Source organism: Eulemur rufifrons, chromosome 27, assembly GCF_041146395.1.
Source record: "Eulemur rufifrons isolate Redbay chromosome 27, OSU_ERuf_1, whole genome shotgun sequence".
In the NCBI taxonomy this organism is placed as follows: Eukaryota; Metazoa; Chordata; class Mammalia; order Primates; family Lemuridae; genus Eulemur; species Eulemur rufifrons.
The window spans coordinates 15,636,042-15,660,295 of NC_091009.1; the positions used below are offsets into that span (position 1 = coordinate 15,636,042).

A 24,254-nucleotide genomic window follows, 5' to 3' on the forward strand; every position below is an offset into this window, starting at 1 on the left:
AGCTGAGCCGCCGCCCGCCGGGTGTAGGCTGCTTCAGTATTTACTGGATGTGACAGGCAGAGAGAGGAGCTTTCAGCAGGGCCGCTTGCTGCCTGGCTCAAGTGGTGGGAGGTGTGTTGTGCATGCCTATGTGTGTGTGTGCACGTGTGTGTTCATGCACACATGCCCTTCACCCGCCAAGGATTTGACTGCTAAAAGAAAGATCTACTTTTTCTCCAGAGCTCCTTAACCCGCAGCCTCTCTGACCATCCAGTTGGCAAAGACCCGCAGGCCATGAGGACTGGCCAAAGACAGTGAGTATTGCTTTTGCTTTTCTCTTTCCTCTCCGCGTGTCTGTGTGTACCAACTGCATTATCCATATTTAATTAACCTGCCTCTTCATGCATATTGATTGCTTTCTCCCCACTGAGGCTCTTAGTTTCTCTCCTCCTTTTTATAAATCTCTGCTCTTTGCTTTTAACCTTTGTTTTTTCCTTGAGCATCCTCTCTTTCCATCATGTCCCATTCTGTCTGCCCTAGAGTCACCTGTGACTAGATGCCACCTACGAGGGCACATGCACTGTGGGTGCAATCACACCCTTGAACTTCCTGGGCTCTGGGTAACCCCTAACTCTGTCCTCCATAAGTCTAAGGCCAAATGGACTAAGAGCCCCGAGATGCGGGAATGGACCAGGCAGCTGGGTCAGAGTGTCCTGCTGATCCTTATTTACTGGAGTCTGAGGCTGAGCTAATCAGGGGAGCGGTGGAGGGTCTGAGGGGCAATTTGGGCAGTGCTAGTGTTGGAAGAGAGTGAGTCAGGCATCTGAACAGCATGGGCAAGCCAGTGTTGGCTGGCAGTGGGGTGGGAAAAGTGACAAGGCAGGGACAAAAGGCTGAGTGGCCCCCTGCCCAAATGACCTTGTCTGTGGTCTACATGGGCAGTGGATCTCTGGTTCCGCTCATCTCCAGCGTAATAGAGGCCCCTGGGGCCATATCCCACAGCAAGAGAAAATGAGGCTTAGGTGACCCAAACCTGATTTCTGGGGACCCTTACAGCCACAAAGGCTTTTGCTTTCCTGCGTCTGGGCAAGCAGGTGTAAGCCTGATTAGGACAAAGATGAAGGAAATGTCCTTGCTGCCAGGGAACCCGTCCATGGGATAAGCCTTTACACAAAGTCTAACTACATTTTTTTTTTAGTTGTAACAAAGCAATCTTTTTATTTTATTAATTATGGTATTATTAGAGAAGCTATTTAAAGAAGTATCTGTGAGATGTTCAGGGTAATATAAAAATAATTTAAATGGTGTAGCTCACATAGGAGCCTTATCTATCTAAATTAGGTTTCTTTTCAAATGGATTCTATGTTTGGTGTCAGAGTTCCCCGGGGGAACCTCTCTGCATAGGCTGCTCTCTCCGAGTGTCTCTTCCTATCAGAGTTCTTCTGTGGGAACAAAGGGTCTGAAGCCCTGAGAATGGGACCCTCAGGAGCGGAAGACCATAAGTCACTCAGCCCTCAGCCCCAATGTCCCCTTTCCCCCCACCCTCATGTCCTCCCTGCTGCGGGTCAAGAATGGGCCAGTCCCCAGGTGGAGGAAAGTCATGCAGCCTCTTTATGGGCACGAGAGGGTGACTTGCATATTCATGTCCCCAGCCTGCATCTGCGAGCCCTGCACAGGAGCAAGCCGTGGTGACGGTGCCTGACAAGCCTCCCTTGGAGTTCCTCCCACCTCCCTCCCACTCCCACCTTCCCGAGCCTCCACGCACTCCCACCAGGACAGGCACTGGGAGGGAGGTGAGACTCGGAGCAGCATCCGATCAAATCATTCTGGAGCCGGTGCTGAGCGCCCCGCCACCACCCCTTGCTTGTTGGTCACTTGGGCCCCACTCTACTAAGAGAAAGAGAACAGTCGTTTTGGGTTTGCCAGGCCCATGCCTCCCCTGGGGCACACGTCCCACTTTGTTGTTGGTGGCCAGCGGTTGGGGAAGTACAAACTCCTGACCAGCAGTCAGCAACGTAAAGCCACCCAACAATTTGCCCTTGTCTATCCTCGGTCCATCGCCCTTGCTGAGGACAAGCGGACATTCGTGGGGACTGGGGTGCGTGTGGGGAGGTGTTGCACCGGCAGAGAGCCATCTGAGAGGATGTGCAGTGCAGTCAGATAACAGGGTGGCCCCTCTTACCGCAGATTCTCTGATTTTAGGTGAGAGGACGTGAAAGGGTAAATCCCTGAGCCCCGCAGTCTTATTTCCTGCCCTGACGTCCCTGCAAACCAGCCCAAGGGTTAACCGTAAGCGGATGCCTGTATGGCTGCCTTACTGATGCCACGCAGGTAACGGATTGATGACCTGTTTCCTTGTCCCTGCCCTTTCCCTCCTTTCTCCACCTTCCTGCCTTTCCTGCTGTTTGAGCCTGGCCCAAGCCTTCTAAGCCCAGGGGTGGTCCACCTGCGTCTGTCCCCCAGGCCTCCTGCGTGGATTGCGCTGTTCCTGCCTGTGTGCTTCTTGCAAAATTGTGGCCTTGCAAGCAGGACCTGCCTTAGCTCTGAGCCCTTGCATTGAATGGTGGGACATCTTGGCGGTGACGTATGGGGTGGGATGAGGGACGTGCATGAGCTTGTATGGAACCATTGAGGAACCTCTGTGCGTTACTGGGATAACGGTTGTGGAGAAAAGACAGACGAGAGAGAGCCTAGTTTGTTTTGCTGCTGCTGTTGCTGTTTTAAGTAACCTCACCCTTTGACTCTTGCCTCTGCTGTCGTCATTTCAGACCTAACTAAAAAGTTTATAACTCAGGTCTCAGCCAGAAAGATGAAAAATAAAACCCATTTTGTTCCAAAGAATATTTTGTTGAGGATTTTTGCAAACTATTCGGGAGAATCACAGTTGTCTTGGTAACAGATAGCACCCTTTGCAGTGTCCCCTGCTAAACCTTGTTAAATGGCTTGTGTTTTTGGAAGTCCTCGTAATTGTCGTTGGGGGCAGTGACTTGACTGTTTTAGGACTAAGGATCCTGAGGCCCCAAGGAATGAACCGACTTGCTGAAAGTTGGGTTCTGGCCTGTGCTGTGGCCTGAGCAGGACCTTTCCTTGAATTCACAGATTGTGATGACTCAAGGGCCCTTCATCAGTTGCTCGCATAGCCTGGTGCAGGCACCCTGTGATCTGTGGGAGTGAGTGGACGCATAAGATGCTCGCTGTCTCGGGAGAGGGAATGGCTGGAGCCAATGTTTGGAAATGCCATGAGATAGCTGGTTTCACAGTGTGGCCTGCCTGAGATTTGGCGTGGGGGCAGGGGATGCACAGGGCCAATTTTTTTGCAGGAGAAAGGATATTTCTGGAAACTTGGATGTTCCAGCCCTGAGAGGCTCTTCAGAGATGTGCTTTGGAATATAAATGCTGTCCATCCCTGCCAGATATAATACCATCCCAGTAGAGATTTGCTGGATGAGATTCCTACGAACAAAGACAATTACCAGGGATGAAAATGCATTCGAAGTGAAAGGAAGCGATTGAATTGGATGACCTGTAAGGTCTACGCCCAGCCCTAGGATTTGTAAAAAAGAGCCAGGCTGGAAGGACTGCGTTTCCATATGGAGAATGGTATCTTCCAGGGCTATTTCTTTGGAAAATTGTGCAAATTTTGTGCCAAAATGTGTGTGAGGCATTTCCCTTTGATAAGTCACTCGTAGGGCCTGATCTGATTATATTCACACTAAACCCTTCCCACTTACCTTTGCCCTTCCTCAACATGGAGGAGCGGCCATGGTTAAAGGTCAGGGGTCAGCAAACTTGTTCTGTCAAGGGCCAGAGAGTAAATATTTTCACCTTTGTGGGCCATATGGTCTGTGTTGCAACTACCCAACTTTGCCCTTGCCGCTGAAAGCAGCTTCAGACAATATGTAAACAAATAGCGTTGTGTTCCAGTGAAATTGTATGTACACAAACAGCCACCCTTGTGGATCCACGGTTTGTCAGCCCCTGGTTAAAGACAAACAGAGGCGAATGTTGGGAGGCAGGAAGAGACATTAGTGTAATTTCTCATTGGTTCCTCCCAAACAGGTATTAATAACTATATAAGTGCCTGATGTCATTAGATGGGTCCTTTGGAAAATAAAAAAAAAAAAAGTGAGAAATTTAAATATATGCGCAAAATATTTAATTATGTTTACTGAGATAAGCCAAAATGTAAATAGGAATACAAAAGCTTAGTTAAGCAAGTATAAGAAGTGACAAAGGGGACGCTGGTTCTTAAAGCCATTGAGATTGGACCACCTGCTCTTCTCCTCACCTGTAGGCATCAATCCCTGCAGGTCGGTGCCCATTCACGTATATGACCAGATCCGCGGGATGAGGGGGAGAACCGGAGTCCGAGCGGACCTGCCTGGAGGCCCCACACTTTGTCTGTGCTCTGGGGCTCCCTGACACGCACCCTGCCCTGTGCAGGGGTCCCTCTGCTCTCCGTGCGGTGCTACTTCTGCGGCTTTGCAGTCAGGAGCCGCTGCTGCTGTTACTTTGCCCTCCTTGTGGGAAAGCACAACGCAGATTGTTATTTTATCATCATTGTATTTCCTTTCCCTACAGAGAATCCTAATTTAGAAATTTTTCCTAGCTAACGACCTTCATTGACTTACCACCGACTTGCTGTGTCAGCTTTAAAAAGCGTTAAGCCTCTAGGGGTCGGGGAGGGTACCCAGGACTGTTCCGGGAGCCGTGATTCTCCAGGTGTTCTCTTCGCATTCATGAAGGCTTCAGGGCCCACCTGGGATGGGGCGGGGGCCGAGCTGGCTCTTGCAGCAGCAGCTCCGGGGGCTCCGTGTGGAGCCAACAGCTCCGATCATGACAGTGTCCCCGTCCTTCTGCCCCTGTGCTTGTTGCAGGAACAAAGGGATGAGGACTCGACTGGGCTGCCTGTCGCACAAGTCAGATTCGTGCAGTGATTTCACAGCTATTCTTCCCGACAAACCTAACCGCGCCCTCAAGTGAGTAGTCCGGCCACGTGGCACTGCCGGGGTGCCCACAGCGGGGTGCCCACCTGGCTGTCTAACCCATCCTGCTCTAGTGAGCTGCTGACCACATGAGCCACCGGACAAAAAATTCGTGCCTCCTGGCAACTCCTTTTGTATCCCTGGATGTGAGTGAAAGGAATGTTCATTTTCCTTTTCAAAGTGTATAGCTTAGTGATCTCAGAACGGGAACCCTCCCTTTCCTCCCGAGAAAGCCATATCACCCATCACTCCTAGAGCTGTGGGTGGTGAAGGATACTTCTTGGTTCTACTTAGTTGTCAATCTGAGCTCCCAATTTGGAAATAAACACTCAAACTTACTCCAAAATTATGCTTAGATTCAGATACTCTGGATTCGGCACCTACTCTGTGCTGGCGCTGTATTAAATGTCCCAGACGTTACCTCATTCAACCCCCACACGGCTCTGGAGTCGGTATCACTGTCCCCACTGTCCCCAATTCAGAGGTGCAGAAATCAAGGTGACGGTGAGGGCCAGAGTCCTTCCTGACTCCAAGACCAGTTTCTTTCCTTTGTTACCGTGACATTATTAAATCATGCACTTACTTAGCTTTGTTCTTTAGACTGAAAGCCAATATCCTAAACTCACGGAATTCCAATCGCAGGTGCTTTCATCAGTTACTCAAGAATGTACAAATGTAGGCGGCAGCGTTGCAGGAATCCAGGTGTGGTCTTCATTTGCCCCCTACCCTTCTAGTGTGTTCTCCCAAGCAGATCTCGATGGGCGTTGAGGGCAAGGAGGTCATTTCAGAAATATTGAAGAGAGATGTTTTCTTCTTTTCTAGGAGACTATCCACAGAAGAAGCTACGAGGTGGGCAGATTCCTTTGATGTGCTTCTCTCCCACAAGTGTAAGTCGAATTCAGGTCACATCATGTCGTGGGAAATCACCCATTTAGTATAATAAAAGATGTACTAAATGCCTACCGTGATTCAGGTACTGAGCTAGGAGTCCCGGACCTCTGTGCGTCCTGCCCTCACACAGCCTCCTGCTTAGAGGAGCACATAGGTAAGAAAAGGGATAATTTCCGTGCAGTGGCATGGGGGCCTTCTTTTCCGGGTTCCAATTGTGATCCCAAGCAGGCTTCATGTTCTCAGCAATTTTAGCAAGAGAGAGTTTAGCTTAGGGGCTTGGAATGATGGGCTTAATTGGGAATGAGATGTAGGCTCCAGCCGAGAGCTTGTTTATGAACTTGAATGACCTCCCCCAAGTCACTGGAGAGTCTTGGGCTATGCATCGGTCCAATGACTATTTCTGCATTTTATTCTTCACTTGAGTCGACAGAGTTTTGAGTTTTCTTGTTGCTTTTTATTTTGAGGGTTTACTGCCCTAGCTGCTTTGTACCCTTCACCTTCTTCCTGGGTGTGAATTTTACTAGAACACAGCCCTGCGGTCTCTTGTCTTCCATTTTTCCCTCCTCTGTGATGCCTTTTGTTTCCCACAAGGGCGGAAATAGTTGCGCATGGTGGATGATGGCGTGAGGAGGGCAATCTGATGTCAGCCAAATTTTCAGCTCTTGTTTTTTCCTCCTCATGAGCAAGTCCAAATTCTTTGGGCTTTGAGATCTCAGAAGCATTAAGTGCATGCGCGTGGCAGAGCAGGGGCGAGGGAGAGGGATGTTCTGAAGAGGCAGGAAGGTTTCAGACAGACATTTGGTGTGCCTCTTAAATATACCATGTCAATTTTAGAAGCCCTGATTGATCTGGAGCAGAAGGGCTGCTTTGAGTTTGAAGTATTGTTTCCACTTCACTGGGGAACACGGTTTGGTACAATAGAGTTAAAGGCATCGGGCGGGAGTCAAGTTTGTGTTCTCAGTTTTGACCCAGCTTTGTTACTGGGTATTTGGGTGGCCTTGATGGACACTCTCGGTCTTCAGGAGGTGTTGTTAGATATGATTTTGCTTTCAACTTGAGCGGTTCTCTCCCACGATGCCCCTCATTTTAAAAACAAATGCATTTGAATAGATTTTAAAATGTAATGCAAAATTTAAAAATAAGCACATATTGTAGCAAGTAATTTTGTGAGACAAACAGTCGTTTTAGCATTATATGGATTGCACTTAGAAGGAAAATAAAGCAGCACAGATGCAGCCTATGTAACATATGGCCATACCCCAAACAGCAAGCTTATGTGGTGAAGTTGCCAAGGTAATGGCATATGTATGACAATATTTAGGATTCCACAGTAATGGTTTTTTTTTTTTTTTCCTTATGAGGCTATTCTGACTTTTTTTCTGGAGTCATATTAGGCTAAACAAGTGTCATTGCCAATTTATTCTTTTCTGGCTGGATTTGATTCAAGGTCATCTTGAAGTTTGGTTGCTATTTCGGCCTCACAACTGACTCACTTAGTTCAAGTCCCTGAGGCTGCTTCCTCATTCCGAAATGGGGATGGAAATACCGGCTTGCGACCTGTCACCTGCATACGAGCCACTTAATAAAAGGACACCTCTAGAGGATTTTGAGTTTTCTACTCAAAGGTGTTTTGCAAGAATAGGGTAGGTTTAAAAAAAAAAAATGACACTTTTACTTATCAAATGCAAAATAAATGTGCCTGGGGAATAAGGTTGTGAATTTTGCTGCCAATTATTGATAGTAAGCCATTGTGGACAGAGTTTATGGTGGTGAAATTAGTGGTTGGAAGCTTAGGGTATATTTGGATTGCTGCAATGGCAAGACCTGAGAGTTAAAATGTTGAATTTTATTTGTCTGATTTGATGACTTGCAGTTCTGAAGACACTTGGTTCTGCTTCTGTCAGGGATGCTTTTGGTTTCCAGGCCTGCAATGACACTTTTTGGATAAGGATTCTGATAAGGGGTCACAAGCTGACACCAGATTGCATCTTTGTAAAACCACTGCAGAAATAGTCCTTTTGAATGTTGAAGTTCGATGATCCTTCTTGGAGTCTGATGTTCTGTTTTTATTTCCATTTAGCACGGAAATAAAAAGTCAGTGGAGTGAATATCTTTGAGAAGAAAGGGGTCTTTATTCAGGGGTCACTGGTAGAATTTCAGGCTTTTAGAACTTGAACATTTACTCCCCTGCGACGGCTACAGAGTAGTCAGAGCCAGGTTACTCTGAATGGTGTTGACAACTTTCTAAAAGTCTAATTAATTTGGGTTGGTATGATGGCTCAATTAGGGCTGATTAAGCTTTTCCAAGGGATTGCACTGGTCCCTTAGGAAGGACAGCTCTTATCAGAGGTGTATAGAGCTTTCGCTTAAGACAGTAAAATGTCCTAAGAAGGAAAGAGTGGAGAATCCCTGAATACCTAGGCTCCAGAAAAACGTGCATTAGTCTAGAACCCACTCCCTGGTGATGCTTCACACCTAGGCAGCTGTCCTTCCTAAGTTTTCTATTTCAGGAAATCCAGGTAATTATTTTGTCCCTCATTCTCAATCTATAGAGCATCTTTACTGTCTCTGTTCTGTTGGGTGTTTTGGACACTCGTTTATTTTAAAAAAGATGTACTGAGAGTTTATTGTGTACGAAATCTATGGTACGAAAGCTGTGGAGGGTGTGCACAAAGATGAGCCAGGCATAGTCCATCCCTGGTGGAGACTGCAGCCTTCTGAGAGGACAGGCATGAATACAAACAACACAAGAAGCAATACAATGCGCTGACTACACACTAGGTGGTCTTAACATTTCAAATAGAATTCTGATGTTCAGTGCTCTTCTTCCATTGCATCTTGTCAATATTAGAAGACCCAACTGATCTGGGAGCAGAAGAGCTGCTTTTGGTTTAGAGCATGGTTTCCACTTAATCAGGGAACATGCTTTTGGACAATTAAGTGAAGAGCATTGGCTGGTAGTCCAATCTGTGTTCTCGATTTTGACTCAGCTCTGCTATGGGATAGGTGGGTAGCCTGCATGGGATTCCTCAGGCTCTTGGAAAATCTGTTTCCTCGTCTATACAAAGAAAGATCTAGAGTAGAATGTATGGGAGGCTGGATCCAGTTCTACTCCCTTGTTCTAGGATGGTGTCTGTAGCAAACGCCGAGGCTGGGCAGTAACCAATCACCTATGGCAGGTGCTTTGACTCAGCACTGCCTGCAGGGTTATGTAAAACTGCTCCCAAGCTGAAATGGCTCCAGCAGCCAGAAGAGAGGCTAAGGTACCTATGTGATAGATAAGGCCTCTCCCCTCCTTGGCAGGGCCCCTTCTCAGCAGACCACCTCACGGGCTCAAATCTCAGGCAAAAAGAAAGTAACTTTGCTATTTTTTTAAAAAAAATCTGGAAAGCAAATATTTGGAGCAGTTTTATTTCTAATCGCATTTGTTCACAATCTCAGTACAAAGCGAATTGAGTACCCACTGAGGTATGGGCAGTAATCACTTGCTAAGTGTTCTTTTTTTTTTTTAAAAAACAAATGAACAATGAAATTGAAATTGCTGACAGCTTCATTAAATAGGGAAGGATTCCTAATGTGTGTTAATTTGGCACGTTTTTCCTTCCTGTTCATCCAGTAACAATTAGAGCTGGTGTCTGTGATTTGTACATGTGGTCTGCCCCCAAGGGTGTGTGTGTGTGTGTGTGTGTGTGTAGCAAAGGCTCCTAGTGTGTGGAAATCTTTTCTGACAGGTCTCTGGAGAGCAGGCACAAAACTGTGTGTCGTCTTCTTTATTCCTCGTGAGGTTCAGGCATGTGCTTGTTACCTGTCCAGGTTTTAGTGGGACGTTGAGTCCTAAACTCTGAGTCAATTCTCTCTTCCTCCCTTTCTCTCTCTCTTTTTCCTCCCTTCCTTCCTCCCTACATCTGTCTGGCCTGTCTTCCTTTTTTTTTTAGGACATAAAAGTTAGATTCATTTCAGTTTTAAGGCAAAAATGAAGGCAGGGTTCCTCCCCCTCTCCTCTCACTTTTACAAACCGGACCCCACACCTGGATGACCGAGCGCTTGACTCTGGGCATCTGTTTGGAACTTGGCCTTGTTTCATTGTTTGCACAGAGCATGGAGGGTCTGTGCCAACCTGTCCCCGCCAGACCCGGGGAATTCTAGGTTGGTGGAATAGTACAACTGAAAACTCTTTTGCATTTGCAGAGTTATTTATCTATCTCCGAGAAAAGGAGACCAGTAAAGAATCTTTTAGTTTTTAAAAATTAGCCCCTCTGAGATAACGGTTGAGATATACAGAAATATAATGACTTGAGCTGGCTACACAGCAACCCAGCAGAAAACCCAAAACAAACAATGGATAAACAAACATTAAAATTATCACCTTATGGAATTTCTTAGATCATTCATCTAAATGGCCTGTGGCTCTAGAGCAGTTTAACAGTCAGGCTTCCACTTACTGCACAGCCCTCCCTGCATCCCTCTTCAAGCCAAAAGGTTCTAGAACAGTGTTGCCCAAAGTGCGACCCAAGGAAGGTGGAACCGGCTTCTGCTGGGAGCTCCTGAGAAATGAAAACTTGGGAGTCTTGTCTCAGACCTATTGAATCAGAATCCCTGGGGCCAGGGGGTGAGGGGGGCCGGGGTGGGGACAAGGAATCTGTTTTCCACCAGCCTTCCAGGAATGTTTATGCGCAGGGAAGCTTGAGAAGCACTGTTGTCAGACATAAGTAAGTAAAACCATGACGCTGTAGCATCTTGGTGGGGCAGGTGGCCCGCGCTTTCCAAGAAACCACTAAAGACTGTCTCTTGGATTGCACTTTCCAAAGTTCTCAGGCAGTGCGTTCCTTGAACGGTTCATCGGGGATCACAGAGTCCACATATGGAGGGTGGAGGGTTCCACGGTAAATAAACAAGTATGGCCGGTGTGCTTTCTGGTTAAACTGAGGATAAGAGTTAGGAACAGTTATGTGAGGTAGAGATGGGTGAAAAAGAAACCTCGTTGCTTCTTTGCCATCATTTCCACATTGTTGTAATTTTTATCTGGACCCAGGAATGTGGGTGCATTTGGCCTTTCTAGAAGGAATGCCTGGAATATCTTAGTCCACTGCTAAAAGCTTGTTGAAAAAGGTCTAAATGAAAGCAATTGGACAAGCTTCCAATCCATTCTTTCACTTACCAGGTACGTGACCTTAGGCAGATTACTTAACCTCTATAAACCGCACTTTCCTCATCTGTAAAAGGTGGCTGATATGACTTACCTTATATAGTTGTGAGAATTCAATGTGGTTATGGTTCTGAAATCCTAAACATGACAACTTGTACATACAGGGCCACGATAAAGGATAGCTGTTTTTAGTTATTCTTGCTATATAGGCCGGGTACAGTGGCTCATGCCTGTAATCCTGGAACTCTGGGAGGCCGAGGTGGGAGGATTGCTTGAGGTCAGGAGTTCGAGATCAGCCTGAACAAAAGTGAGACCCCATCTCTACCAAAAATAGAAAAAATTAGCCAGGTATGGTGGTGCATGCCTTCAGTCCCAGCTACTTGGGAGGCTGAGGCAGGAGGGTCACTTGAGCCCAGGAGTTTGAGGTTACAGTGAGCTATAATTGGGCCGCTGCACTCTACCCGGGGTGACAGAATAAGACTCTGTCTCCAAAAAAAAAAAAAAAAAAAAAAAAATTCTTGTTATAATACAACATTAAATTCATTAAGAAAACATGCATTTTGTGCCTCTTATATTCCAGAGATAGTATCAGCACCTCGATCCCACAGACAGCTTGAGTTTGTGGATTGGGGGCAGTGTGAGAATCACCAGTGGGGCTTATTCACATTCCTTAACACCTCACCCCCTTTGCCTCATGGGCTTTTGGCATCCCTTTCTCATGCCTCCTACTTTCCCTTGATGTATGGAGGGGATCCTGCTGGGGATGTAGTTTCTAAAAATCCCAGTAGGTGAATTTGATATATTCTTTCTTTGTGAGTCCCTGCAGCGTTCCTGTATCAAACTGACCAGACCAATATTCCTGGATACTGAATTTTTGTAATCCTTTAGGCAGGTGTACATGAGGTTCTACATCACTTCTCCTGTACTATAGGGGTCATTTGCAAATGCTGAACTTTTGCCCTATTAGGGGCAAACTGCATTTGTCTCCCCCTTAATAGAGAAGTACTTGCCAATTTCTAATCATAGTTGCAGATATAGGCTCTTCCTTTTTTTTTTTTCCTAATTACTAGGCTCAGCTTCTGCTTGATACAATAGGAAAGAACATTGAAATAGGAGTTGTAAAACCCAGGCTCTTCTTACTCTTCCTCTTCCGCGTCCTGGGAATAAGAAACCACGTGACCTCAGAGCCTCACCATTGCTTTGTGTCCAATGCAGGGTTTGATCTTAGGATCTCTCAGGTCCTTTCTAGCTCAAAGACTCTAACAACCTTCAAGTCCTACTACAATTACAACATATTATCTGGCTATATATATACACTAACAAAGTAGAGATCATTGAAGAAAATTACGTTCATCACCAGACTGAAGTATAATTAGCAAACCAATTGCTTGCCAATAAAATGTCATAACTGGAAATAACGTGTCCTCTGAGTAATCTCCCTGCCTAAATCTTGTTTGGCCCCAGTGATTTGTTTAAATACATTTACTTTGTAGACAACACAAAAGAAAGGCTCTGATCCTGATGCTATTCTCATCACAAATTTCAAAGCAGTGGCTTGGTTCTGAATCAAAGAGGTTTCGACTTCACCGTTAGTATTTGTACCCTGGATTTTATAAATATATTTTCCTATCCTTTATCTGGCCTTGGAACTCATTCATCAGTTTATTTTCGCCAATTGATCAGGGACAAAAGAGGACTCTGGTCTTTGGAACAACACTTTGGTAAACAGCTTAACATTTTTTTTTTTCTCTTGTAATCTTATATTTTTCCAAGCCTGAGAACTGAGCTGGGCACAAGCCCACCCCGGATGCCAGCTAAATCAGGGCTCCCAGCCCTTGAACTGTTACCTAAGCCCCACTCCCTGCTGTACTAGCTGCACTGTTCATTCGTAGTGACCCAGTTTCTTTCCTTATGTAAGCACCCTGCATCAAAGAACTAGGGGGAGAAAGCCAGCCTCCGGCAGCACGTGTGGCCTGCCGGTGTGTTCTTGGAGATTCTGTGGATGCTCAGGACGATGCCAAAATTCTGCTTACCGTTCCAGGAATTCTGGACACAAGCCTTATCCTTCCTGCTACTAGGTGGGCACCGATCTCAAAACATTTGTAATGTTCTTGGCACTTTGACTCCATAAGGGTCATACAAACCAAAGAAAACCAAAATGAAATGACAAAAAGGCAAATCCCTCTGTTTCCCTCCCATTGTCCTGAACTAGTCACCACCCCACTGCCTTTAAGTCACCAGGATTGTTTTTAGCATTAGGTATGTCGTGTTCTGTATGATGGCTCCTTAAGCCACTGGAGTACAAGAATAATAAATAGTCACTAACACAGTTTGAACACTCACTGTCTACGTGTCAGCTTCTGCATGTTGTTTACATGCACAAACCACATCCCCATGGAGCAGGTGCTGTCAGGATCTGCATTGTACAGATAAGAGAACTGAGGCACAAAGAGGTTAAGCCTTTTGCCCAAGGTCACACTTCACTAGTGTGCAGCAGAGCCAGGACACAATCCCAGGCAGAAGAGCTTTGGGGTCAGAGTGCAGTCACAGTTTCCAGCAGCCTGAAATCTGTCGGGGAGGTGGAGGGGGCACTCCAGCTCCCTGGGTCTAGGGGAGGGAGCAGGGTGTGGGGCGCACGGGGCCCTGGCAGAGGAAGCACAGCCAATGCCAAGCACGTCGCCCTGAGAGATGCCAGTAGATGCTGATGACCCTTTCAGAGATCAACCAGCATCCTGCATTTTGAACCAACTGCTGTTCATAGACAAGCAGAGGGGAAGGAGAGGGGACTGATGGAGGGGAAAGGGAAAAAGATGGAAGGAGGGAGAGAAAAAAGGACAGAACAGAAGAAGAGGGAGAGGGGCAGGGAAAGATGCTGAGGGGTCAGGGCGAGGTGCAGAGGAATAGTTTGCAGGGAGGAGGTGGGAGGTGGAGGGAAGGGGAGAAACAACGTGGAGCTGGCTCTAGTCCCATGCAGTTTGTTTGCTGGGTCACATGAGCGGGAAAGGTGGGCCAGTTTGGGAGGGGCAGGTGGTCCATCCACAGAAGCCGGCTGCTGCCATCTGCTCCGGGCAAGGGGAGGGGCTCCGCCGCCATCCCACCCTCCACCCAGTTCTCACTTCTATTGTGCAGGGGGAGGGTTCTCTTTGCACAGTGACCCCTCTGTGGCCTGCCTTGCTCAGCGCTGGCCCTGGGAATATGAAAAGGGTTGGGGAGACAGGGGGGCTGGGAGAGGTGGGCGTAGAAAGTGGGTGAGCAGAGGAGGAGGGCTTCTGGCAGGTGCAGTCTGTGCAGGCCTTTGTGATCTTTGTCTACTGGGGTGTCTTTGCTGCAGTCTGTTCTCCGCTGCGTCTCAGGTCCAGACCCTCCCAGAAAGGGCCCGTGAGAGTAAGGCCATGCTCTCCTCCTTCCCCATCTCTCAAGCTGTTCCCTTGAAAGCCCTGGCAACTTCCAAGTGCCATGTTTTGTTTTGGTTCCCCTCCCACTGCCTCTGAGCCCGCCCTGGAAAGACAGGCACCACATTTTGGGCTGAGGCTGTCTGCAAGAACACGGCGTCTTTATGCGGTCACTCTGCCATGCTTTGTTACAGTGGCCCTGGGCCACGGTCCGGAAAGCTGCCTTTCTGTTCTGTGCGGCACCGCGGCACCTTGGGGAGAGTGCTGCAGCTCTTTCCAAATGAGAGATCGGAGGTAGAGTGGGCTGCCAGCGCTGTGGGAGGCGAGAGTTTAGGCAGATTCCTGATTATTGGTGGCACCTAATGGCTTTAATTCTCACCACAGAGAAGGCGATGATGGCCGGTATTCTCCTGCCGGAGAAGCTCCAGGTCTGTGAGCTAAATGGAGCGTTTCCTGCACTGTGGCATCCTCACAGGGTGTGTGGCTGACTTGGGGTGACTGTCTGTCCCTCCTCTGGAGGAAGTGACAATCTGGGAGGCGAGGCAACTGTCACCAGAGGAGAGACAGACACAGTGGGCTCTGAAGTCATGCAGATGAGTGTGCAAATCCTCTTCCCACCTTTTCCCCGGGCAGGTGACCACAGACAACTGAACTCTCCACACCTCTCTCTCCCTGTCTGCAAAAACACTCCTCTCTGCAAGCTAACACGTATCGCCTGCTTATTATGAGCTACTGGGCACTTACATGTGGCTTGCCTCATTCAATCCTCATGACAGGCCACTGCAGCAAGTCCTGGGCTTCTTCATTTTTCCCACCTTACAGATAAGACTTGGGCTTCGAGATGTTAAGGCTTTTCCGAGGTCACACAGGATGCAAACCCAGGCTGTCTGGCCTCAGAGTTGATGCAAAGATTAAATGAGTGAATGTATGTAAACTGGACAGCACAGCACTCGGCCTGGAGTGAGTCCTCCCTGCGTGACAGTGATGAGGTCGGTGAGGAGGAGGAAGATGGGCTGAGGGCCGTGTCTGATGGGGGCCGGTCTAAGCTGCCACGGGGCACAGAGCACAGCACTAGGGCCACCCGGGAAGTGCATCAGAGGCAGCCCCTCTCCTTACAGACGCTGGGACCCAGTGGAGTTGAGTGTGTTGTCCGAGGTTACACGGTTAGTTATGGGCCTGACTCGGATCAGAATCGGTGCTCCCAGCTGGGACCTGTGGCACTTCCTCCTCAGCGGGCAGCCCGGCCAGTCGAGCTGGCTACGGGTTCAGCACACGTCTTACTCCAAATCCTGGTCCCCACTGAGTCAGCCTCAGCTGTGTGCAGTGCAACTCAGTTGAACTGTCCTGCCCATGGCCACCCTTGTTCCTGTCATTGTTCTATGCTCAGATACCCCTCCGCCTTCCTGGGTCACTTACCCCATTTTCTCTCCACTCCGCCTATGGCTATCATTCCTGGAAATGTCACCATCCATGGTGTCCCTTGTGGCCCCCTTGTTCTAAAATGGGGGTCCTCTCCCTCCACTCTAGTGGTCACTGGCACAGGCTTCCCGTGGGCCACCGTCCGGCTGAGCTGGAGACTGGATCACCGACACATGGCAGTGCTGGCCTGGTAGTTTGGCGTCCTTGCCACCTGCTAACTGTGTGACCAGGCAGGTTATTTAACATCTCTAAGCTTTATTGTTCTCTCCTACAAGACAGTGAACACATCAGGACATACGCTATAGACTTGCCGTGAGGAGAAAGTGCCAAAAGGTTCATAAAGCCTCCGTGTGGTGCCTGGCCCCAAGTAAGCGCTCTGTAAATGCTTGCTGTGGTCATTTTTAAAATTCCTTCTCTGGCTTCAACTTTTTTTTTTTTTTTTTAATCTCCTGCTCATCCTTTTCCCCTTCCTTTATGTGTCACCTGCTGGTTCCTAAGTCCTTGCTGTTCTCCAAGTGCAAGGTTCAGTTGCCAGCCTGGAACCGATGGTGTCCTCTCTCTGCTGCTGGCCGCACCCCCAAATGACAAGTTCTTGCTCCCTCCTTGGTGCGTCGTAACCCTCTCCAGGAACCAAAGTCTATTGTTTGCCTGTTCCCCATCATGTTCATGTTCATTTTTCCAAGATAGCTGGTCCAAACCCTCACCCCCCCATCCCGCACCCCCACTGTAGCGCACTCTGCACTTGTAATGACGCAATTATTTTAAATTATCGCCAGTGTCTGCTACACTAGACTAGCCTGTAAGTTCTGTGAGGTGGTGACTTGATCTGATTTGTAAGGTGCCCTGGCCCCAAAACCTAGCGCATGGGTACAGCCACGTTCACAGTGACCTCACCCCAGATGACTAAAGATCAAGGCAGCCCAACTAGAGGCATCTCAGAGACGTCCCTTTCCTGGCCATTTCTATCATCATCTACTGCTCTCTTTTATTCTTACTTTTGTCTTTTAAGGAAGACAAAGTCTTGCACTTTGTCTTGGTCCTTCTCGTTCTCTAAAATTTGCCAGCTGTGTAATTGGGCAATTTATTCAGCTTCTCTAAGCTTTATTTTCTTCCCGTGGAAAATGGGAATGATACTGTCTGCGGATCAGCATTGTTGTGAAAATAAATTGAGCTGGTGTTTTGTAAAATCCTGAGCAAAAAGCATGGCATATAGTAAGTAAGTAAAATTCCCTGCCCCAAATCCTAAATAAATAAGTAAAAATAAAACTCTACCTTCCCTAGGTCCTGCCACCTTCTCCAGCTAGTATCAGACAGGAACTCCTTCCGTTTCTTGCCTAAAACTAGAAACCTCCCTGCTTTTCTTCTTGTTCCGCATCGTAATTCAGTTCCCAGGCCTATTTCTTCTGCCTTCCTGGGGGCAACGTTTTGTTAATTAGATTCTTTCTTTCCTTTAAGTTCAAGTCCTGCTGCTCAACAAGTCTTTTCTGATCAGATTAACATTTAAACATACCCAAGGCTGTCTTAAAATAAAAAAAAAGATCTCTTTCTTGACCTCATGTTTCCTTCTAGCTCCACTGTCTGATCTCTTTCCTTCCTTCTCTACCAAATTTCCCACAAGAGCCCTCTGAATGAATCATTTGCACTTCCTCCCCTCTCGCCTGCCACCGTATCTACCACAGTGTGACGAGGGCCCCATCATGCCACCAAGACCATTCCTGCCCATGATTGCTGAGTCTAGCGCCCTTCTCAGACTGCACCTGGCTTCACCTCTGGGCATCACCAGACTCAGTGGCCACTTCTTCCTTCTTGAAGTGTCCTCTTTCAGGCCTTAGGTAGTGCCGTGCAATGCTGTCTCTCTGGTCTTTTCGCAGGCCTCCCACTGTATGCCTAATGGCCTACTAATTATTAGCTGTGTTATTATTAAACCCTAGTCTCACTAAACTATTTTTAATTACTCAAGTAAACTTTTCCGATTCCCACGTACGGTTCCCTCTTCCTGAAATTCTCTTCTCCATTTCCCCTTCCTTGTTTCGCTTAGCTTCCTCCGCCTCAACTTCCCATCTCAGCTTAAAAAGCCTCTTCCTCCGGGAGGTCTTCCCTTCCCTCTTCAGGGTTGGCTTGGGTGCCCCTCTGGGTCCTTCTGTTACACCCTATATTTTCCCTACAGAATAATTTCTCACACTACACCACGATCACCAGCATGTTTTCTTGGCTCAAACTGCCCTTTGACAGCAAGTTTTTTTTTTTTTTTTTTGTTTTGTTTTGTTTTGTTTTTTGAGACAGAGTCTCACTTTGTTGCCCAGGCTAGAGTGAGTGCCGTGGCGTCAGCCTAGCTCACAGCAACCTCAAACTCCTGGGCTCAAGCGATCCTCCTGCCTCAGCCTCCCGAGTAGCTGGGACTACAGGCATGCGCCACCATGCCCGGCTAATTTTTCTATATATATATTTTTAGTTGTCCATATAATTTTTTTCTATTTTTAGTAGAGACGGGGTCTCGCTCTTGCTCAGGCTGGTCTCGAACTCCTGACCTTGAGCGATCCACCCGCCTCGGCCTCCCAGAGTGCTAGGATTACAGGCGTGAGCCACCGCGCCCGGCCGACAGCAAGTTTTATAGACCACAATCATGCCTGCCTTTAGCACCTAGCAAAGCCTGGGTCACATAATGGGTGAATGAATGCATGAAGATGGCATTATTGCTATGTTGGATTGGGAGTTAGTACACTTTATACTAAGTTTTTAATGCTACGCGTTATTAGGTGGGTGAGATCAGGCAAGTCACTTTTCTTAGCATCGGTTTTCTCATCTATAAAATGGGATTAAGTAAAGCCACACTCCTGAGAACACTCTGCAGGTGTGATCTCTTTGAATCCACACAAAGACCCAACAAAGCTGAGACCTGGACTAAAAGAGATAATGTCTGTACCTTGCCTACCAAGAGACACAGAGATAAGACATAACCTCTTAGCAAGGTTATCTTTACCAATACCATCAGGGAAGGCAGAAAGGTAATTTTCTTTTCATACCTATAACCACACTGAACTTGTTCACAAACACCTGTTTTTGTTTGGTTAAAAGCTAAACAAAATTCAACACAAACAACAAACTTAAACTTTCCCATTCAAGGAATTTAGTCTTTCCTGGTTGAAAAACAACAACAGGCTTTTCTGAGTTACTCTTCTAAGTCCCCTCCTAGTTAATCTTTTCGATCAATGCACAGTCTTTGAGGGGCCTCCTTGCTCCACTTTCCTTCCCACCCCCCGACTACGGTGGAAAGTCTGTTAAGATGGAGGCAGCGAGAAAGAACCTCTGGGCTGAGTCCTTAGGTTCTCTCTGTGTGCTGCAACTTGTGGAGTGATCACTGCTCAGAGTTCCTCCTGCCGAACCAGCCCCTCCTTGGTTCTCAAGGGCACTGGGTCTGCTACAAGGGCATGGAGGCTTCCACAGGTTCAGCTGTTTTTCCATCCACCCCCTGCCTGTGGCCCTTGCCCCTGGGCCCCTTCTGCGAGCAGACATGCCAGCTTTTTAATCCAAGTTCCCGCTGGAGCCTCTGAAGACTTCTGGATTTCCTCCCTGGAGAACTTCGAGGGGATAGTATGGGGGCGGGGGTGGGTGGCAAAGAGAATATCCACGCGAGATTTAATGGGCAAGGATTTTATGATTTATTCTCTGATGTAGCCCAAAACCTTGAACAGGACAGACAGTCCCTGACTTACTATGGTTCGACTCATGATTTTTCGACTTTATGATGATCCGAATGTCATACGCATTCAGTAGAAACTGCACTTCGAATTTTGAATTTGGATCTTTTCCCAGGCTAGCAACATGTGGTATGATACTCTTTTATGATGCCAGGCCGCATAATCTAACATAAAGCCTATTTTATAGCAAAGTGTTGCATATCTTATGTAATTTACTGAATGTTGTACCAACAGTATTCTGAGGATGTCTAAGGTAGGCTAGGCTGACCCATGATGTTCAGTAGGTTAGGTGTATTAAATGCATTTTCGACTTAATGATATTTTCAACTTAGGATGAGTTTATTAGGACGTAACTCCATTGTAAGTTGAGGAGCATCTGTACTTTTTATATCAGTAGTTGTTTAAAAAACATCATTGAATTGAATGAACAATTCTCAGGCCATTTCTGCCCAAACATTGCCATGTCATAGTTTTATGCTCATTTTGATTCTCAATTTATTTCAGGTTTCTGCTCCCTTCTCCCAGAGTTTTGAATCCAATATAGGAATGGGGGTGAGCGGTACCCCGAGAAGACCTCTCATTTGAGGCTAAACTATGATACTCTCCTCTTCCCCAACCCCTAGCACAGGAATGATTTTATTTCCATCTTGCCTGGTGGGAAGTAACCTCGTATTACGTTCTGCTTTCTCCCTACTCCATGGCTTAGAATCAAGGTGACCATGTGTCCTGGGTTTTGACTGTGGTGGTCCTGGTTCATGCTTGTTGTCCCTGCATAATGAACAGTAGTGCCCTCTTCCCGCTCAAAAATGTCCTGGTTTGGATGGTAAATTCCATGGCCATCCTCCTCTTTAAAAACATTTCAAGCCCAGGCTTCCAAAAGTAAATGTCTTTGTGATGTAAAGCTTAGTTTTGGGAGTCCAATGAAAACTTTTCTCTCTCTCAAGTTTCTGGCTCTTACAATTAAAAGTCTTGGCTTTTATGACTATTGTACTGGTGTAGACATTAAAATGTCTGTTTTGAAAGACAAAGATACACAATGAGTTTTTTACTTGGAGAAATAAAAACATTTCAGAAAAGTAAAAATAAGCATTTAAATACATCAACGGCAGGGCAGCAGCAATCCGGGGAAGGACTGGGCAGTGGACTGTTCTGTGTATTGGTGGACATCAAACGCCCAGGTCATCTCCTCATCTGGGATTAAGCGTTGTTAACAATTTGTCTTTCTAGTAAATTTTAGAAAAGAAATAAAGCATTATTGCCAGCGTCCTTTATAACCAGTGGAGCACTTCTTTATGCTAGCTTGTACGTGTCCTGAGAGTTTATAGAAAGCTATAACTGTTATTCAATCAGAGGAGAGTATTTTAAAGTTAAAATAATTTATTAAAAATATTTTAAAATAAAAACATTAACTGGATGCACACGCTAACAATAAATGTGATTTCCTTTTCCAACTCGGTGTGGTAACCCTGCTTGTCTTGTACTGATTGGAAGCTTTGCTTGGCAATATGTGTGACATTGATTAATAAAAGTGAAAGGGTGTATTAATTTGTTAAATCACTTGGTAGAAAAACTATAATCCATCTTAATTAAAACATATAACTTGATAGGCAAGATCTTGTAAAATAAAGAATGTATGGAATAAAACATTAAAATACAGTACCTTGAAGGTTTTTGAGAGACTGGGAACCCTATTCGTATAATAAAATGACTGTACTGACTGAATTTTGGTACGGTGTTTACTTTCAGGGAGTAGAGGATTTGCCCTGAGACATTCACACCCCTTTGTAGTTCATCTTGTAACAGATTGTGTGTTTTCTCAAGGTGGGTGACTTGGATTAGGGTAGGGAATAAATTGCTTGCATTATCTTGGCCTAATTAGCAACACAGACTCACCAGTAGACCCAGGGGACAGCCAACTCTGCCCTAAACAATACTATGGCTTCTTAAACATTGCTTTCTAATATCACTATAATCCTTGAACAAGAAACATGGTTTCCTCTGAGGGTACCTGTGTGTCTAAGAGAATAGAGCCTTCAAAAGGGTGAGGAGGAACGGTGGGCTCGGACAGTTAGGGCGCCCTCATATTGTTACGACATCTCTTTCTTTCTCCTACTGTTCTTGAACTTAAGCTACTTCCTGTCTCTCTTCCTTCCACCTCCTTCCACGTGCACAGATGGGGTGGCTGCATTCCGCGCCTTCCTGAAGACGGAGTTCAGTGAGGAGAACCTGGAGTTCTGGTTGGCCTGTGAGGAGTTCAAGAAGACCAGGTCAACTGCAAAACTGGTCTCCAAGGCCCATAGGATCTTTGAGGAGTTTGTGGACGTGCAGGCTCCGCGGGAGGTACGTTTGCAGTGGCGACCACCCTGTCAGACTGCTGTCCGTGGCTCCGGGCTCACATTTCTCTCCTCAAAGGGGGTTTGAGACAGGCTTGAGACCTTCTTACACTGAACTGAGCCTCACGACTCCAGTGGCTTCTGATGAAAAGGATCATTTTTAAGGACAAGAAACCCAAAGCTTCTATCCTCTATGAGGAGTGTTTTAGCTATCAGTTGAACATGTGCTAGGAGGAACTAGGTTGCTACAGGGGTTTTGCAAGAATAAATGCCACTGAGTCCATGTACATTTTTCTAGTACAAGACAACATAGCTTAATGGAATACAGATCTGCTTTGGAATCTTCTTCCCATTTCAGCAGTACCACTTACTAGCTATGTGATCTTGGTCAAGTAACTTAACCTCTCTGAGTCTCATTTTCCTCAGTGTAAAACGGTATACTATCACTTGCCTTTCAGAGTATTAGGGATAAAGCACCCATTCAATAAATGCCACTGCTCATTAATGAGTAATTACAGTTATTGGTATTATTTTATTATAATTGTTTATAATAGGATGAATTTGTATTGTATTGCTCTTCTGAGTTATAATACAGAATTTTACTTGGGAGGCTTTGACTGAAGAAAAATATCAGCTGTCTACAGGTTTAGGTGCATTGCATTCCTAGAGCTCTTCAATTATGCTTTGACTTGGATGCATGAGGTATTTACCAGTTGGCTAGAATGCTATAGACCCCTTATAATGCTGGTTGGAACAGAGATATACATTCTAACCAGGGTCTCTCTCCACAGGGTATTTGTTTCCTAGGCAGTTAAGAAAGAACAAAGGGGGAAAGCTTACTGTAGCAGTAGCACTTGGCTTGAGCCTAACCCTTTGCCTGACATTGTGAAGATCCCTGGATTAGGATTCAAGTAATTTGGGATTTTGCCTTGGCTCTCTTACTAACGTCCCATACACCTTAGATGAGCTTCTTAGTCTCTCTTTTTTCCAGTGTTCTTATCTATAAATTGAGACTGAGAATATCTGGTCTTCAGATCCAACAGGGTTCTTGCTGTGATGAAAAGAGATGACCTCCGTGAAAGCTGTTTGAAAAACATAAATCATCTTAAAGATACAAGATGCTGTCGTTATTATTTATTACATAGCTAGGGTCTGCTGCCAGGTGCCTTGGCCCTTGAGGGCCTGTGACCTTGCTCTCTGTTTGTGTCTCCAGGTAAACATCGACTTTCAGACCCGAGAAGCCACAAGGAAGAACATGCAGGAGCCATCCCTGACTTGCTTTGACCAAGCCCAGGGGAAAGTACACAGCCTCATGGAGAAAGACTCTTACCCCAGGTTCCTGAGGTCCAAAATGTACTTAGATTTGCTGTCCCAAAGCCAGAGGAGGCTCAGTTAGACCTCAGATGGGGACTCTTGGAAATCACTGGCTTTCCCCTCCCCTTGCTGCCAAGACCATACTCTAATGTGAAATGTCATAGGTGTTCAAAAGCGGTGGCGTTTGGGGCAGGAGGCTGGGGGTGAGGAGAAAAGGAAGGGCCATGCCAAAGTATGACCCAGCTGCTGGAGCTCGGACTCTATTCCATGTACCCATGTCTGTGTGTTGGTTAGTGGTAGCACCTTGCTGCTGTTACCCTTCCCTGGGTCAGCAACTTGCCCTTCATAATGCCTTGGGTCATCTCCACTGAGAAGGCAGATCCGCTGTGCTAGGCTCACCTGTAAATAATGCAAATGCCATTTGCACACCCTCCACACCCTCCTCAGTTAGGGTTCCTAACTCTCCACTTGTTTTATATGCCTGGAAGGAACAGCTGGAAGACTGGCTCACCTTTGTGATTTACTGTCACAATCTAATGGCCATTCACACGTGCCGGGACCTCACAGCTTAGCACAGAGCTCTCTGTAGAATTCCAGGTTTCTAGCACTGTCATTGACAGGTGACCTCTGCGAGAGGGGGTGAACTCCATGGAGTTGGCTATTTCTCCCATTTCCATTGGACCAGTGTGAAAAGCTGTGATCATTGCCCATCTTGGCTTAGGAAATTCACAAGACTCCCTTACGCTTACATTTCCAGAAAGGGTCTTGGGAGATGTCCTTCATGACTTCTGAAGTGGAGCTGCCATTAAGAAAGATACAGCTTGCAAATCTTCCTCAATTCTACCCAGAACTTTTCCAGAAGTCAAATGACCAGGGAATGCAGCAGCAGTAGACTTTTGTGCAATGGGGCCCTGTATAACCTGTCTGTTGCTCAACGTCTTCCCTGCCCTCGCCTTCCTGTGGCATCATACATCATTGCTCTCTTAGGATGACAGGCAGCTTGGCAAAGGGAGGTGAAGCCCCATAGCATGGACAGCTGTCACGGTGCCTAACACTTTCCCTGTCTTTCCACCTCCCCCCTTCCATGCAGGTCATGT

The 24,254-nt window shown here is 46.6% G+C and overlaps 1 protein-coding gene across 1 annotated transcript; it reads left to right on the forward strand.

The window, feature by feature from the left end:
• Positions 1–2,284: 2,284 nt before the first annotated feature.
• On the forward strand, positions 2,285–23,239 carry RGS8 (regulator of G protein signaling 8). The gene is made up of 5 exons (XM_069459567.1): positions 2,285–2,310; positions 4,857–4,958; positions 5,787–5,851; positions 21,684–21,850; positions 23,057–23,239. The coding sequence occupies exons 1-5, from the start codon at positions 2,285–2,287 to the stop codon at positions 23,237–23,239; spliced, it is 543 nt and encodes a 180-aa protein (XP_069315668.1).
• Positions 23,240–24,254: the final 1,015 nt, after the last annotated feature.